This window comes from Carcharhinus amblyrhynchos, chromosome 2 (assembly GCF_965287045.1).
Source record: "Carcharhinus amblyrhynchos chromosome 2, sCarAmb.v2.hapA, whole genome shotgun sequence".
Classification (NCBI taxonomy): Eukaryota; Metazoa; Chordata; class Chondrichthyes; order Carcharhiniformes; family Carcharhinidae; genus Carcharhinus; species Carcharhinus amblyrhynchos.
This window is the reverse complement of record NC_137325.1, coordinates 1,344,044-1,363,076: the sequence shown is the minus strand read 5'-3', so window position 1 is coordinate 1,363,076 and position 19,033 is coordinate 1,344,044. Positions and strand designations below refer to the sequence as shown.

The following is a 19,033-nucleotide window of genomic DNA, read 5'->3' as shown; positions in this document are numbered from 1 at the left end:
TGTTACTTCTACTGTATTTTCAATTAAATAATTTTCTTGCAAGTTATTACTAAAGGGCACTCGGGCATAACATTTTTCATACCCTGAATGAAAATTATTTCCCCCGGGTTTAAACACAAAGCAATTCATTGTCTTTGGTGGATGTAACAAATGAAAACAAACTCACACCATTTAATTACAGAGTGTTTACAGCACAGCAAGAGGCCATTCAGCCCAGCTGGCCCATTTTCACATTACCCATGTCTCACCATTATCCACATCTCAACCGGTCAACAGCTCCTTATATTCCTTTCTCTGTCATATTTACCTAGCTTCATATTGAATGCATCTATATGATTCACCTCAATTATTCCTTGTGGAATCTGCATTCCCACCGTTTTCTGGATTTATTAGTGACTATCTTCAGCTCTTGTTTCACACAATTGGACACATGTGGCAAAATTCTCCCAAATCACCGCTGGCGGTTTCAAGGGTGGCACAAAGAATTCAGCAGAAGGCCCAAAAATTGGTGATGAGTCAGTGTGCAACCTTCAGCTGGTGGCCACGGTGGTGGGTCAAGAAACTCACTGGAGGCCAGAGGGAAACTCATTTACATCCCGCTAATGAGAGCCTGGTTACCCACCCACCTGATTCTCCACTGTGCCACTGGGAAAACACGCCAGAGCTAAATACTTTATTCAACAACCTACCATGCGGTACCTTGTCAAAGGCCTTGCTGAAGTCCATGTAGACAACATCAACTGCACTGCCCTCATCTACCTTCTTGGTTACCCCTTCAAAAACTCAATCAAATTTGTGAGACATGATTTTCCACTCGCAAACCCATGCTGACTGTCCCTAATCAGTCCTTGCGTCTCTAAATGCCTGTAGTTTTCCGTCTCTCAAATTACCTTCCAACAATTTACCCACCACAGATGTGAGGTTTCCAGGCTTTTCCCTGCAGCCCTTTTTAAACAAAGGCACAACATTTGCCACTCTCCAATCTTCAGGTACCTCACCCGTGACTATCGATGATTCAAATATCTTGGCTAGGGGACCCACAGTTTCCTCCTTAGCCTCCCACAATGTCCTGGGATACACTTCATCAGGTCCCACAGATTTATCTATCTTGATGTGCTTTAACATTTCCAGCACCTCCTATAATATCAGTAATATGTACATCCTCAAGACACCAATATTTAATTCCCCAAGTTCCCTAACATCCATGCTTTTCTCAACAGTAAATACTGATGAGAAATTCATTTAGGATCTCACCCATCTCTTGTGGATCCGCACATAAATGCCCTTGTTGATCCTTAAGGGGCCCTACTCTCTCTCCCTTGTTACTCTTTTGTCCTTTATGTATTTGTAGAAGCTCTTTGGCTTCTCCTTTGCTTTATCGGCCAAAACAATTTTGTGTATCCTTTTTTCAGTCACAATATTCCAAAATCCCCTACCAAATGATTCTAGGTGATGTCAACTGACCTTTGAAGGACAATTGGAAATGGGCAATAAAATATGGTCCTGCCCCACATCTCAAGAATAAATTGAACAAAAATATGTGTGCAAAATGTAATAGTTTCAGAACTAAAACACAAAACTGCATTTTGAACACATTGATATTCCATTGGAAAAAAAATGCAGTGGATTGTTGTGAGGAAAATGAAAAATTCACATAGATATGGCTGGGATAAAGCACATTATTGGGGCAAAGGAAAGATAACTTTATCCTGTATATGGCACATATTTGTGGCTTTAGCAAACACCATGTAGCTTTGAATTTAATGAGTAAAATATTCTATTTGCAACAAAATGATATCCATCTGGTAGGTTTTATCATCCCATTTCCTGAAGGTAATTATAGGTAGTGAATAAATCCAAAATGTCTTATTCTGTAAATGAATGAAATTGTACTTTTCCATCAGCAGATCCGATACATAATAGAAAAATAATTCAGTCATGTAAATATCCAGCAGTAACCAATAGCTTTAAATGCAGTGATCGATGGAGATTAAATGAAGCAGATCGTGGAAACCCAAAAGGACCATTTTGTCCACAATAATCGATTTAAATGAAGAAATATTCTGTTGAATTCAGTGGACCTAGGAATTTGGTGGAACTGATGACATCTTGTAATAGGGTTCTTTAAATTAAATCAATGCATAACCCTCTCAATCACAGTTTTCTTTTCTTTGTTCATGGGTTGTGGGTTTTGCTGACTGGGCCAACATTTATAACCTATTCCTAATGGCCCCTTGAGGAGGAGATGGTGAGTTGTCTTCTTAAACTGCTGCAGTTCATGTGGTGTAGGTGGATCCATGGTGCTATTAGGAGGGAGTTCCAGGATTTTGGTCTAGCATCAGTAAATATATCACAGTATAGTTTCCAGTCATTTCATCTCATAGGAATACTGACAGACGGATGGATTTGGGTGTCCATGTCCACTGATCACTTGAAGTGGCAACGCAGGTCAGTAAAGTAGTCAAGGTATCAACAAGGAAAAAATAGCAAGACATCTGTACTTGTTGGAGTTTAGAAGGATGAGGGGGGATCTTATAGAGACGTATAAGATAATGAAAGGGATGGATAGGATAGAGTTAGAGAGATTCTTCCCGCTTAGAAAGGATAGCAGGATGAGAGGACAGCGCCTCAAAATAAGGTGGGGGCAGTTTAGATTGGAGCTGAGGAGGAACTTCTTCACTCAAAGGGTGGTGAATCTCTGGAATTCTCTGCCTGTTGAAGTGGTGGAGGCTACCTCGCTAAATATATTTAAGTCACGGGTAGATAGGTTTTTGACAGACAGGGGAATTAAGGGTTATGGGGAGAAAGCGGGAAAGTGGAACAGATCCACTTCAGATCAGCCATGATCTTATTGAATGGCGGGGCAGGCTCGAAGGGCTAGATGGCCTACTCCTGCTCCTATTTCTTATGTTCTTATGTTCTTACATCTGCTTATAAATTATCCCATTGGTAAGGTGCAGCATGGGTTCATGAAGGGAAGATCGTGTTTGACTAATTTGGTGGAATTCTTTGAGAACATTACATGTTCAGTGGACAGTGGGGAACCTGTGGATGTGGTGTATCTGGATTTCCAGAAGGCATTTGACAAGGTGCCGCACCAAAGACTGCTACATAAGGTAAAGGTGCACGGTGTTACAGGTAACGTATTAGCATGGATAGAGGATTGGTTAACTAACAGAAAGCAAAGAGTGGGGGTAAATGGGTGTTTTTCTGGTTGGCGATCAGTGACTAGTGATGTGCCTCAGGGATCAGTGTTGGGACCGCAATTGTTTACGATTTACATAGATGATTTGGAGTAGGGGACCAAGTATAGTGTGGCAAAATTCACAGATGACACTAAGATGGGGGCTGAGCAAAACGTGCAGAGGATGCTGAAAGCCTGGATATAAATAGTCTAAGTGAGTGGGCGAGGGTCTGGCAGATGGAGTACAATGTTGGTAAATGTGAGGCCATCCATTTTGGTAGAAATAACAGCAAAATGGACTATTATTTAAATGGCAAAAAATTGCAACATGCTGCTGTGGAGAGACCTGGATGTCCTTGGTTTGTAGGTGCAGCAGGTAATTAAGAAGGCAAATGGAATTTTGTCCTTCATTGCTAGAGGATGGAGTTTAAAAACCTCGAGATTATGTTGCAGCTGTATGAGGTGCTGGTGAGGCCACACCTGGAGTACTGTGTACGGTTTTGGTCTCCTTACTTGAGAAAGGATATACTGGCACTGGAGGGGGTGCAGAGGAGATTCACTAGGCAGATTCCAGAGTTGAGAGGGTTGGATTATGAGGAGAGACTGAGTAGCCTGGGGCTGTACTCATTGGAATTCAGAAGAATGAGGAGAGACCTCACAGAAACATATAAGATTATGAAGGGAATAGATAAGATAGAAGCAGGGAAGTTGTTTCCATTGGTTGGTGGATCTTGAACTCGGGGGCATAGCCCCAAAATAAGGGGAAGCAGATTTAGGACTGAGCTGAGGATTCTCTGCCCAGTGAAGCAGTTGAGGCTCCCTCGCTGAATGTTTTTAAGGCGTGAATAGATAAATTTTTGCACAGTGAATGAATTAAGGGTTATGGTGAGCGGGCGGGTAAGTGGAGCTGAGTCCACGAAAAGATCAGCCATGATCTTATTGAATGGAGGAGAGGCTCGAGGGGCCAGATGGCCTTCTCCTGCTCCTAGTTCTTATGTTCTTATGTTTTTCTGTTCAAGAAGGCATACACTATGCTTGCTTCATAGGTCGGGGAATTGAGTATAAAAATTGGTAGGTCGTGCTGCAGCTGTACAGAACCTTAGTTTGGCTCATTTAGAATATTGTGTACAATTCAGGTTGCCATATTACCAGAAGGATGTGGATGCTTTGGAGATTCTGGAAGAGAGGGTTAATAAGATGTTGCCTGGTCTAGAGAGTATTAGCTATGAGGAGAGGTTGGATAAACTTGGTTTATTCTCACTGAAACAAAGGAGGTTGGGGAGGGGGAACCTGATAGAGGTTTGCAAGATTATGAGAACATGAAAACATCAGAAATAGGAGCAGGAGTAGGCCATCTAGCCCTTCGAGCCTGCCCCGCCATTCAATAAGATCATGGCTGATTTGAAGTGGATCAGTTCCACTTTCCCGCTTTCTCCCCATAATCCTTAATCCCCTTGCCTACCAAAAACCTATCTACCCGTGTCTTAAATATATTTAGCGAGGTAGCCTCCACCACTTCAACAGGCAGAGAATTCCAGAGATTCACCACCCTTTTGAGTGAAGAAGTTCCTCCTCAACTCCGTTCTAAACCGCCCCCCCCTTATCTTGAGGCTGTGCCCTCATTGGCAGAGTGAATAGTCATAAACCAACCCTCTCAACTCTGGAATCAACCTAGTGAACCTCCTCTGTACCCCCACAAGTGCCAGTATATCCTTTCTGAAGTCAAAGAGACCAACATTGTACACAGTACCCCAGGTGTAACCTCACCAGCAATTTATACAGCTGCAACATTAGCTCGTTGGACAGAGTGGATAGTCAGATGCTCTTTCCTAGGGTCGTAAAGTCAAATACTGGGGGGAATTTAGGGTTAAGGTGCATGGGGGAAAGTTTAGAGGAGATGTGTGAGGCAAGTTTTTTACATTGAGGGTGGTGAATGTCTAGAAGGCACTGCTTGGGTAGGTGATGGGAGCAGGTACGATAGTGGGATGTAAGGAGCAACTAGACAAATACGTGAATAGGATGGGAATGGAAGGATACAGACGCTGTAAGTGCACATGGTTTCAGTATAGGCAGGCATCATGATCGGTGCAGGCTTGGAGGGCCGAAGGGCCTGATCCGCTGCTGTACATTCCTTTGTTTGTTCTTTGTTGTCTTTTGGAGAGCTACTTTATTTGAGTGTTTTTAATACAGTAACAATTTCCAGTCAGCATAATGATTATCCCAGATTCCATCATTGGATTGTTGATTCAAAATGATCGTTGGATCAATGTATTGTGTTAACGTTGTTTGGTAATGGGGCTAGTTTTAAAATACACCTTACATAACGTTATTGAATTTAACATCCCTTGATAGAATTTATAAATATAAACTTCTACGTGTGCAGTATTTGCTGATAATCGATGCTAGTGTTTCTCCAACACATTACATCAAAAAGATCAAGATTTTAATTCTTTGGTGTAAACACACTCGCTTACCTGGAAGTGAGTCATACTGAGAGTTAGCAAACCCTGTTATTAAACAGCAACTGTAGATGAGTAATGAGCTTTGCATTTCAGGGAATTATTTCAAGGCAATAATCTTTTCTCACTTGAGCTTCATTCTTGTGGGCATAATGTTACAAAATCTCCCAGCCTCCTGGTTAGACAGCAGCCTTCTAATCACTCAAGTATCATTATTTCCCATTTATATTTCAAAATTATGGATGTTACTGTATTACACTTTGTTGCAGTTGTGTTTTGTTGAAAGGCTTAATTTCAACGTTTTCAGTTAAATGCGTGTTCAGAAGAATAACTATGGTAATAACCATCGAGGCACAAAGTGCAATCATCCTCAGACATTTAACATGCTCAGTTATAGGATCACTGCAGCATAATGAAGCTTTACAATCTTTTGTAATTTCATGAGCATCATGATTGCTGTTAGATTTTCTCCACAGAATAGACACACAGGGGCTTGAGAGACTTTTACTGGGCTCCTACGGTCACTGCTTCACTTTTATGTTCCTACTTGTTTCATGTGAAGCACACTTCATTCTCCCTCCTGTAGAAATGAAAGGTTTATGTGTGGGAAAGATGTAAATCTATCGATATTTTATATTGATGAGATGCAGCAAAGCGAATTGAAGATCAGACAGAAATTCAAAGTGTGACCCGAGCTTTCCTTTTCTTCCAGTTTGTGTAAAGGCAAAATGGCCATTAGTGGGTCACTAACTGTCACGGAAGTAAATTTTTTATCTTCGGTTTTTCTCTGTCGGATTATTAGCGTTGAATCCACTGAAAGTTTGGACAATCTTCAAAGAACATCAGTGTCAGGAGAAGCTGGAATGTGTGTTAAATTAAAGGAAAACAGAAAATTAAAATGGATTACAAAGAAGGAGTTTTGCTAAAGGCTTCTCAATCCATTTGCAATGTTTTCCAAGGAACATGCCTCAGAAGAAAATGGGAAATTATTGCAGGAAATGAAAATCCTGACTGGGGCCATAGATTTAAAGTAAGGGCAGGAGGTTTAGATGGGGAAAAAAATCACCCAGAGGGGATGGGAGTCTAGAACTCACTGCCTAAAAGGGTGGTGGAGACAGAGAACCTCACAGCATTGAAGAAGTATTTAGACGTGCACCTGCAATATCAAGGTATACATGGCCAAGGACCAACTGCTGGAGAATAGAATTAAAGCAGTCAGGTGACTGGCCTTTGACCAGCACAGATGTGATGCCGAAGAGTCTTTCTCTGTGCTGTATATCCGTAAACCTCCATGACTGTGTTACTGTGGGTGGGATATTCCATCTGCACTCTCCAGAAATTCCTGCCTGAGGTTAATGGACCTTTGCATGTTCCCCCGCCCTGCCCTCTGTGATTCCTGTGACAGGCACATTCCACCTTATCACTCTCCAGTGCAGCGAGTGATTCAGTAGTTTCACATCACAGCATGGACAAGTTGGGCCAAAGGGCCTGTTTCCATGCTGTAAATCTCTATGGCTCTATGATCTGATCATCAGTCTGACAGCTGCTAAAGTGGATGTGGTGTTTCAGGGGACAACTTCCTCTGCCAATTTGCTGGTACTACCTTCACAGGTCAGATCACCTGAATGTGGAGATGTCGACATTGGACTGGGGTGGGGACAGTAAGAAGCCTCACAACACCAGGTTAAAGTCCAACAGGTTTATTTAGAATCACAAGTTTTCAGACCACTGCTCCTTCGTCAGGAGCAGGAAGGATGTCCCAAGGCAATGTACGTTGATGAGACCATGCAGATGTTACCGCAATGGAGGAACAGCACCACACAACAATCACCAGGCAGGAGTGTTCCCTTCCACTGGGGAACACTTCAGTGGTCAAGGGCAGTTAGTCTCCGATCTTCGGGTAAGCGTTCTTCAAGGCGGCCTTCAAAATACTTGACAAAGCAGAATCACCGAGCGGAAATCAATACCAAGCATGAGACAGCCTCAACCGAGATCTTAGGTTCATATCATACTACCTGTAACCTCCACCATTTGTCCTGGGCTTGCAAAATCTCACTAACTGTCCTGGCTTGAGACAATTCACATCCTTTTAACCTGTGCTTAACCCTCTCTCCACTTGCACTGTCTGTATCTATAAAGATTTGACTATCTGTAAAGACTCACATTCCAACCATTATCTTGCAATTGAGTTTGTGTCTATATGTGCCCTGTTTGTGAACCCAACTCTCCACTCATTTGATGAAGGAGCCGTGCTCTGAAAGCTCATGATACCAAATAAACCTGTTGGACTTTAACCTGGTGTTGTGGGACTTCTTGCTGGGATACCTGAACAATGCTGATGCCACACTGTGTCTGCTCGGTAGCTGCAGATTCCCAAATATAGATGACAATAATCCTTGATGTGCCTCTCTGCTAAGCCAGACTGTTAGAAGTCAGTTCTCTCTGGTTATAATCACACAAATGTTCCAAGCCAGTAAAAGTTTTTGATGGTACTTTATCAGCACACCAATCAGGTTCTTGTTCATCCTGCCAGATCTTATCTCAAGCCATGGAATTGGAAAAAGGAAATTTAGAAGCTGCAGTTCTACAGAACGAGAACCCAATATTGAGTGTGACCTACTCGTCTGAGGTCAGCTTCCTCTGGGAAGCTGCATCTCCAGTGGAACCAATCACCTGTCTGTGTGGAGCTTGCACATTCTCCTCGTGTCTGCGTGGGTTTCCTCCGGGTACTCCGGTCTCGTCCCACAGTCCAAAGATGTGCGGGTTAGGTTGATTGGCCATGCTAAGAAATTGACCCTTAGTGTCTAGGGATGCGTAGGTTAGAGGGATTAGTGGGTATAATATGTAGGGATATGGGGGTAGGGCTTGGGTGGGATTGTGTTCGGTGCAGACTCGATGGGCTGAAGGGCCTCTTTCTGTAGGATTCTATGATTCACCTTTCCGTGATTGACATTATTCATCTCTTTCTGCACTCCTCCATCTTGTATCAGCGCTGAACGTTTTTTGTGCATTCAGAGTTGCCTCGCATCCCCTGCAAGTCCTCTCTACCTGTCAGCCTGGCTGCTTTCTATTATAAAACTCCTGATTCCAAGAGTGGTCCAGGGTATTGTGAGAGAAACTTTTTTGATTGCCTGTGTCCCAGTTGGAATTTTGACAGAAACGGAGACGAGGAAAGATTTATGGCATGTGTCCAACAGTGAGCCAGAGACATCAGCTTTTCAAACTCCTCCAGAATTGTCCTACTGTGTTCTGATGCTATGCAACAAACTTGACAAATTCTTCCAAGCTCACACCTCAAAGCATTCACATCCAGGCGAGTGACGGACAGCTCTGGGATCTGGGCTGTCTCCATCTGGAAGGAAATAAATTAGTGTATCAAACTGCTTTAAATTTTCAGTTTGCGAATGAACTCGAGGCTCAACACTGCAAACTTTCAGAGGGCTGACAGAGCAGCTGCTGCTTTTTTCCCAATCTCTCAAGGAAGTAATTGCAACTAAGTTCAAACTCACCGCTTGCTTTGATAGAAACATGAGCTGAATATTAAATAAAACAGGGAGCTGGAGGGAAAAAGGGTTGGGAGAGAAGGGTGGATATTTTCAACTTTGCACCAACATCCAAAGATTTGACAGTACAGCAGACAGCAGGTTGGTGCAGGTTTCCATGGGGGTGACTGTGGTGATGGGGGTAAATTTTAGCTGGCAGTGGACCAGAAGATTCTGGTGGTTTCAGTGAAACTAGAACCGAGGGCACAACCTCAGACTAAAGGGCTGATCCTTTAAAACAGGAGGAATTTCTTCAACCAGAGAGTGGAACTCTTTGTCACAGAAGGCTATGGAGGCCAGTTCATTGAGTGTCTTTAAGATAAAGATAGATGGGTTCTTGACTCATAAGGGGACTGGGGGTTATGGGGAAATGGCAGGAGAATGGTGATGAGAAAAAAATCAGCCATGATTGAATGGCGAAACAGACTCGATGGGCCGAGTGGCCTAATTCTGCTCCTATGTCTTATGGCCTTCTCTTCCTGGGCCGATGAAATCTTAAAACAAAAATGGCTCTCCTCTAATCCAGCTTTCAGTCTGGTTCCAATTGAGAATATCATCCTCCCACTATTTATTTTATCAAAGTTTCACCCAGAATGGGACCCTGATTTATATATCAAACTGGTAGCCCGCTTCCCCCACCCATTGTGCTCCCTGCCCCTCTTTCCTACCAGAATTGGGAAGGTGCTGAGTTTCTGAAGATTGAAGTGGGAAGGTCCAGTTGGCCAACAATCTGCCCATCTCTCTGGGTGAAGTTTGGAAATCCCTCTTCCCTGCAATCCTCATAGACTCGAAACTCCAACTATCGATGGAGGCGTTATGAAGACTACAAGCATTGTTTCAAATTTCTCTCCCTTTTCAGAGAAAAGTTCAATAAATATCAGAAATCTCTCCACCAAAAGATGCTTGTACCCGTGTTGTTATATGAGCTTGCAAATACATGAATTAGAAGCAGGAATAGACCATTCAGCCCCTCATGCCTGGCCCACTATTCAACACAATTACTGTTAGTCTGATTGTAAACTCAGCCTCACATTCCTGCCGACACTGCCCTGCTCCCCTTGCGCCTGTAATTTTAGTGTTAGTCTGGTAAACCTTTTCTGAACTAATGTATTTACATCATTCCTTAAATAAGGAGACCAATACTGTACGCAATACTCCACATGTGGTCTCACCAATACCCTGTACAACTGGAGCTTAGCCTCCATATTATTGGAATCAATTCTCACAATAAACAATAACATTGTATTAGTTTCTCTAATTACTTGCTGCATTTCTCTAAACCAATCAGTGAGAGTTTTGACGATGGTTTTCTGTTTGTTTATAACCGCTTTGTAATTTTGCTCGTAATCTACAAATTTGAAAGGATTACATGTGTTATGGAATATATCCTGTCTAAAGCACAGCAATGTGCTATTTAAATACAATACTGGAAAGATGGGAGTGATCTGGTCTGACAGCGAAATGCTGGAAGTTTCAGATCTGAAACTTAGAAATATGTTTTATGTGACTGATACTAAACTGTGGAATCACTCTGCTGGAATAATAGTTACCGTGCTAAAATTAACCTGGGATAAGGAAAATTATCCAATATTCTTCATGAACATTTGCTGGAAAATGTCAGGTGAAAACACACCTATCTCAAATGATCTCATAGTTAAATAGCTATATAAAGTGTTTGATGTGATCACATGAAGTGTGGGTAGTTGGATAAGGTGTCAGAATGTGACCAATGTCTATGAAATCCTTATCGCATCAAGAGCCAGGAGAAAGTGTAAACATCACAGAATGTAATTAAGATGTGGTCGTATTTATAAGCAGATACTTACCAATCCCTATATGTCTTTCAGCTTCACTCGAATGCAGATAACGGTGATGGATCAGTCAAGTACATCCTTTCAGGGGAAGGAGCTGGCTCCATTTTTGTTATTGATGACAGCACAGGAGACATTCACGCAACCAAAAGTTTAGATCGTGAGCAGAGGGTACATTATATTCTTCACGCTCAAGCTCTGGACAGGAAAACAAACAAACCCCTTGAACCAGAGTCTGAGTTTATCATCAAGGTGCAGGATATAAATGATAACGCACCAGCATTTCTGGAAGGACCCTATTCTGCTTCTGTCCCCGAAATGTCTGAAGTTGGTAAGGTTTTGATTTAACAATTGGAGTTTTCTATCACTGCACGTTAATGTATCAAAACTGTTAATGTTTCGGGGCAACAATTGTGCGAGTGTATCCCTGCCTTGTAAATGAATTTGCTCTAAAGAGTTGGTGTTTATCTCAATAAGCCACTGTCTTAATGAAAATGTACAAATGTGAGAGCCCTGATATTCCTGCTGAGATACTTCTTGAATAATAGAATTCCCACAGTGCAGAAGGAGGTCCTTTGGCCCATCAAGTCTGCACCGACCACAATCGCATCCAGGCCCTATCCCCATAACCCCATGCATTTATCCTAACTGGTCCCCCTGACACTAAGGGGCAATTTAGCATGGACAATCTACTTAACCCGCACATCGTTGGAATATGGGAGGAAACTGGGGCACCCTAGGAGACCCATGCAGACATGGGGAGAACATGCAAACTCCACACAGCAGCCTGAGGCTTGAATTGAACCCGGGTCCCTGGCACTGTGAGACAGCAGTGCTAACCACTGTGCCATCGTGCTGCACTTGGGACACATTCATTTCTCTCATGCCATACAGAGTGTTTTATCAGCTTCCTTGACATTATTGCAAAAAATTCAGGGTTTCTCAAGACTCTGGCTGGAGTTTTCCAGATGTTCACACCAGCCAGATTTTCTGGTCCTGCCACCAACACACCCCCATCACAGGTTTCCCGGCAGTGTGGGGCATAGTCAGTGGGAAATGCCTGGACAGGACCAAAGGCCATAAGAAACACACCGTGGGGAGGCCAGAAAATCAATCATGCCCTTGTCTGCAACAGGTGCATGTCCAGTATCTCCATGGAAATGAAGTGAGATTGGGTGTTGTAGCCTCTCACTTCAGTTACATCATCAGACAGCCAACGGATACCCATCTCCAGAAATGCCCCAAAATGCGACAGAAGCCTGTAGCCTTGGAACAAATTCTCATCTGTCCACAGCAAGGAGGGCATGAGAATGCCGTGTAAATGTAATAACTTGGACTTCTTTACTTTAAAAGACACAAGACACCAATCCTTCATAAGTGATCGAGTGAAAATGTTGTGGGTTATTTATTAAGACAAGGCACATGGGAACAGTTAAGTGCAAAGCTTAAAGTCATCAGAGGGGACTGTGTGTGTGTGTGTGTGTGTGTGTGTGTGTGTGTGTGTGTGTGTGTGTGTGTGTGTGTGTGTGTGTAAGCATAATTATTTACAATTCATGTTTGTGTTTAATTACCATGAAATAAGTGTATAGGACTGATGAATCTCTGAGTTTCTAAAGTGTAACGCTAAATTACTGGTACATCCAGATCTTGTAATAATAATCTTTCCTGGAGCTATGTGTAATTTCTCACAAGGATTTATGACATTGTGTTTGTTGGATGTTGTTTCTGGTTGTTTTTTAGATCCAGTCCTCCATGCAATAGGGCTGTATTGTTGATGAGGAGCTGGAAAGGATCAGATTTGTTCTTAGTTACCCTCACCTTCACGTTTTTGTGTATAATGATTTGATATGATTTTGTTTCTGAACAAATCCTTGTCACATCGGCCGGTTGCCTCGTACATTCTGTTGGGTCCAGGATGTGGGGTTGTTTTCGCAACTGTAAATTGTACGGTTCAGTACCTGCATCTTCTCTTGTAGTTTAATGCTGTCTTGTTTCTGAGAGAGTGGGATGGATAGGAGTAGATAGATTGGTACACACTGGTCTACCAGACATCAGCTCTGGGGCTGATGGAATAGTTACAATTCTGTTAAATATAACATTGCAATGTGAAGATCTTGCCTGGTCTGTCTGCATTGAGGATTAGGTATTTCATAGAAATATAGGAGCAATGGGAGGCTATTCGGCCCATCACGCTGCTCCTCCATTCATTTTAATCATGCCTGATTATAAAACTTCTTCAAACGTACAATGTTTTGGCCTCAACTGCTTTCTATGGTAGGGAATTCCGCAAGCTCACCACTCTCTCAATGAAGAAATTTCTCCTCATGCAATCCTAAATTGTTTACTCTGTATCCTTGGACTGTGACCCCTGGTTCTGGACTCCCCTACCATCACAAACTTCCTTATTGCATCTACCCTTCTAGTCCTGTTAGAACTTTATAGCTTTCCATGAGATTCCACCCCCCCCCACCCCCCAATTCTTCCAAATTCCAGTGAATACAATCCATACCATCTCAATTGTTCCTTATATGTTAGTTCCACCATTCCAGGAATCAGTCTGGTAAATTATACTCCCTCATAGCAAAAACATCCTTACTCAGATAAGGAGACCAAAACTGTACATAATGTTCCAGGTGTGGACACACCAAGGCCCTTTATAATTTCAGCAAGACATTCCTGCTCCCATACTCGATACTACAGAAGCCAACATTACCATTTGCCTTTTTTACTACCTGTTGCACCTCTGTGCTTACCTTCAGTGACTGGCGTACAAAGACACTCAGGTCTCGTTGCATATTCCACTCTCTCAATCTATAGCCATTCAGATAATAATCTGCCTTCCTGTTTTTGCTACCTAACTAAATAACCACACTTTTATCCATATGTGCCCACTCACTCAGTTTATCCAAACCACACTGAAGAATTCCTGATAGCTCATCCTCGCACCCAGCTTTGTGTCATCTGCAAAATTGGAAATATTATTTCCCTCGTTTAAATCATTAATATATATTGTGAATAGCTGGAGTCATAGCAACAATCCCTGTGGTACCTCACTAGTCACTTCCTGCCACTTGGAAAAAGATCTGTTTATTCCTGCTCTTCATTTCCTGTCTCTCAACCAGTTTTCTATCCCGGTCTTCGGTCCCGGCTTGATGGGCTGAATAGCCTCCTCGACACTGTAAGGATTATGTCACTCTATGATTCTTTGTGAAGACAAAAACAAAATATGTGTTTAGTTGATCAGCTGTTTCTTTCTTCCCCATTATTAATTCCACTGTGCCTGACTATAAGGGACCTACATTTGTCTTCACCAATCTTCTTTTCTTCACATGCCAACATGAGAATCATTTGTTCAGCCATGCCAATAGATCTCGGTAATGAGGAGAAGAAGCAGTGTGATTGATACTCCACTTCTCATATATATCCTGAAATGGCCTACCAATGAATTGCAGACCATTAACCCATAATGATCTCTCTCAGCACACCAGATCAAATGAAAGTATCATAAAGTGTGAGATTTGTAACTGGTGTATTGTGCAATTGTCATATAATGGAGCACTTGGCAAGGAGGGTATGAGATGCCATGGTCAGTGTGTTAGTGGGGGGTGTATAAGTTAACCTTGAGTTGGCACTGAATTTGCATAGAACTATTCTCACAAATCTTTTCTGCAACTTTGCTAATACTTGCACATCCTTCCCAGGGCTGGATGCAATTCTCCAGCTGTGCTTGAAGCAGTATTTCATTCAGATTTAGCACAGATTCTTTGCTTTTGTGCTCTGTACCCCTATTGATAAAGCCCAGGCTGCTGTATGCTTTGCTTGCCACTCTCTCAACCTCTCTTGCCACCTTTAATGACTTACGCATATACACACGCAGGCCCTTCTGCTCTTGTACCCCCCTTAGTATTATGACCTTTCATTGTGTCTCCATGTTCTTCCTACCAAAATGAATCGTTCCACATTTCTCTGCATTAAAGCTCATTTGCCACTTGTCCATCCATTTCACCAACCAGCCCAAGTCCTTTTGAAGTTCAACATTTTTATACTCTGGCGTCATCTATGACACTTTCAGATTTTGTATTGTTTTGGCTTTTTAAGGGCCAGTGTTTCCCTTTAAAATGACAAACATAAGTCTCACTAAATCTGTAAAATTCCAAATAAATGAAAACAATGATAGTCAGCATGTGGGTGTTCTGTGGATCTTCTTATTCAGAACACCAGAGCTCTCACTCTCCCCGGCCAAATGCAATCTCATTGTGTTGAATTAACGTGCATGAGTCTTTCGACTCAGCATCTTTATTCAATAGCAGAGGCAGATCAGAAAGCAACATTCTTTTGGTCACACTTAACTCCAGCACTGCTATTTTTCATTAATTCCTCACATAAAACAGCACTTTTTATGCAAATCTAATGTAAATCCCGAGGAATATAATCAGGCTGAAAAGCATGAGATCGGTTATGATTTCAGAAGCAGAAGCTATTAGCAACGTTCTAATGTATTGCCTTCACAAAGTCAGAAGTATCCAGCTGTTTTTAAATTTTATCAGAACCCCTGTGATGTGCTGTATGTGTTTATACTCCGAAACCTAAATCACAGCTTTAATCTACTGGCTCCTGTTGAATTGTGCTCTGCTAGTAAAAACATGGCAATGTTCCATTAGACAGGGTGACTTCACATTTCAGATCAGAAGTTAATGTGAGAAATATGGACAGGTGTCAGCCCTTGTGCTTGCTCTGCCAATTTGTAATCTTTTGGCTAATACAATGTGGCCTTAAAATAGCTCAAATTTGATTCTGCTTGGAGTTATTAGAGAGCAGTGTCTGTCTTTCCCTCTCTGGATTTTGAGATTGGGATATGCCAGGTAATAAATCTCTTTCTCAGAGATTCTGCTGTTTGTGGAGTGGATCATTCTCTGGAGGCTGCTGTATGAGAGACAGAAGACAGTTGTCTTTCTGGAAATTTGTCCAAAGTTGTTAAAAGTTTGGAAGTCTGGCATCCACATGAGCATCTGTATCTGTGTTGATTTTTTTAAAAAAGGATTTATTTCTATGGGGTACTGATTAAAATTGGAATTATAGAGATGGCTCACTGTTAAGAATTATACTGCGTCATGTTTAAATATTTTAATTGGTAAAAGTTATACTAATTCTTTTTGATATTTTCCAATTGTGTTCTAAGGTAAAGTGTTTTTTTAGTAAAAGCTTCCTAGTGGGTCAATTAAATCAATCCCTAATGCTAAACTCAAAAAAGTTGAGATCTAGATTAACATCAGAATATACTCCAGAGTTTCAGATCTGGTCCCTAACAGTCTATACATGGCCACCTCAAGCATTGAGTCAGTTAATGTCCCACATACTCTGGAATTCCATGCATTACAATTCTGCTGAGACTAGGGGTTGGAGGGGGTGACCTCAAACAGCCAAAGGGCCTGTCTATTTCAGCTGACATACATAGGATTGTGATTACAATAGGATGCTACAAATAAAAGGCTTGTCTTTAATACTTCTCAAGACCAAGCAACTTGTCATTCCTTAGAGTCTTGATGCACACATGAAGAACTGTCACTGATGTGTTTATTGTGAAATATTTCTGATCTTTGACGTTTAACTTGATAGAGTGGGAAAAGATATTTCCAGACAATTATTTTTGATGGCAACATCAACTTCCTTTCATGTGTCACCAAGAATGTAGGAAAGAATTCCTAAGGCATTTCACGAGTTTCATTTTCCTTACCATTGATGCTCATGCCTTCAGCTGCAAACCTAAACTTTGGAATTCCCTTTAATCTTTGAAATCTAACTCTTTAGATGTGTTTGTTCATCAATGACAGTGTATCCGTCTTTGAATCAGTCCTGCGATATCTTTGTGTTTTTTTTTCTTTTTTCACCCTCTCTGTCACTCTCAGAATATTGAGTTTGTATAATAGGTAATTGTATTTCCCCTGAAGAATTAACAAATTTATTTTTGCAAATTAAGTTCCTCTTTAACATATATTTCTGTTTAAAATATAGGAATCATCCAGTGATTCATTTTTCTTGCAGATATAAAAATATTCTTTTTCTTTGTGTCGTTATATAATCATTCTTCATTGTAGTACAGACATTTAATCCTCTGCTCTGCCCTTCAAATTGGCCCCACTAATATATTTGATCATTTTAAAAATATTTGATTTGTGATGGTTTAACAATAAGAACAGTTGAAATAACTGAAGCCAAAAGAGAAGCTTTGACAAAGGGTGATCTAGATTTGAATCACCAGCACTTCTCTCCTTACAGATGCTGCCAGATCTGCTGAGATTTTCCAGCATTTTCTCTTTTGGTTTCAGATTCCAGCATCCGCAGTAATTTGCTTTCATAAAATAACTAAAAGATTGTCATGTTTTGGAAGTAGACTTTGAAGGATTGGTTGATCTAGTTTATAAAATGTTAAGTTTCGAACTGGAATTGAAGGGATTGATGATGATGCTGATGATGATCAGCCAAGATCAAAATGAATAGCATTGGCTGAAAGGGCCAAGTGGCCTCATCCTGCTTCCAGTTTCGATATTTCTGTCTCCAGCCAATTCAATTCGCTCCATGTGATATCAAGGAACGGTTGGAGGCACTGGATACTGCCAAGGGAATGGGCCCTGATAACATTCCTCTAATTGTACTAAAGACTTGTGTTCCAGGATGTGCTGCTCCCTTAGCCAAGCTGATCCAGTACAGTTAGTAAAATGACATCTACCCAACAATATGGAAAATTGCCCAGGTCTGTCCTGTACACAAAATGTGGGTATGCCGGCGTTGGACTGGCGTAAACACAGTAAAAAGTCTGACAACACCAGGTTTTAAATCGGTTGGACTAAAACCTGGTGTTGTCAGACTTTTTGCTGTACACAAAAAGCAGGACAAATCCAACCCGGCCAATTACCGCCCAATGAGTCTACTCTCGATCATCAGTAAAGTGATGGAAGGCTCATCGACAGCGCGATCCAGCAGCACCCGCTCAGTGACGCTCAGTTTGGGTTTTGCCGGGGGGTCACTCAGCTCCTGACCTCATTACAGCCTTGGTTCAAACATGAACAAAAGAGCTGAATTCCAGAGGGCAGGTGAGAGTGACAGCCCTTCACATCAAGGCCGCATTCATCCAAGTGTGGAATCAAGGAGTCCTAGCCAAACTGGAATCGTTGGGAATCGGGGGGCAAACTCTCCACTGGTTGGAGTCAGACTTGGTTCACAGGAAGATGGTTATGGTTGTAGAGAGTCAGTCATCTCAGCTCCAGGACATCTCTGCAGGTGTCCCTCAGGGTAGTGTCCTAGGTCCAATGACCTTCCCTCCGTCATAAGATCGGAAGTGGGGATGTTCGCAGATGGTTGCATAATGTTCAGCGCCATTTGCGACTCCTCAGATACTGAAGCAGACCATGTTCAAATACAACAAGATCTGGACAATATCCAGGCTTGGGCTGACAAGTGGCAGTAACATTCATGCCACACAAATGCCAGGCAATGACCATCACCAATAAGAGGCACTCTAACCCCTGCCCCTTGACATTCAATGGTGTAACCATCATTGATTCCCCCACTGTCAACATTCTTGGGGTTACCATTGACCAGAAACTCAACTGGACTCGCTACATAAATTCAGTGGCTATAAGGTCAGAGGCTAGGAATACTGCGGCGAGCAACTCACCTCCTGACTGCCCAAAGCCTATCCATTATCCAAAAGGCACAAGTCAGGAGTGTGATAGAATACTCCCACGCGCCTGGATGAGCACAGCTCCAACAACACTCAAGAAGCTTGACACCATCCAACACAATGCAGCCCACTTGATTGGCACCACATCTACAAACATCCATTCCCTCCATCACCAATGCTCAGTAGCAGCAATGTGTACTGTCTACAAGATGCACTGCGGCAATTCACCAGAGATCCTTAGACAGCACCTTCCAAACACATGACCACTTCCATCTGGAAGGACAAGAGCAGCAGATACATGGGAACACCAGCACCAGCAAGTCCCTCTTCAAGCTGCTCACCATCCCAACTTGTAA

At 42.1% G+C, this 19,033-nt stretch overlaps 1 protein-coding gene across 5 annotated transcripts in view; it reads left to right on the top strand.

The window, feature by feature from the left end:
- Nucleotides 1-19,033, top strand: part of LOC145351806 (cadherin-18) — a 556,159-nt gene that overhangs the window by 397,443 nt on the left and 139,683 nt on the right. For all 5 annotated transcript variants that reach the window (XM_080201464.1, XM_080201471.1, XM_080201481.1 and 2 more), the window contains one exon: nt 11,033-11,327. In XM_080201464.1, the coding sequence (XP_080057590.1) occupies nt 11,033-11,327 (295 nt within the window). The remainder of the gene's footprint in view (nt 1-11,032; nt 11,328-19,033) is intronic.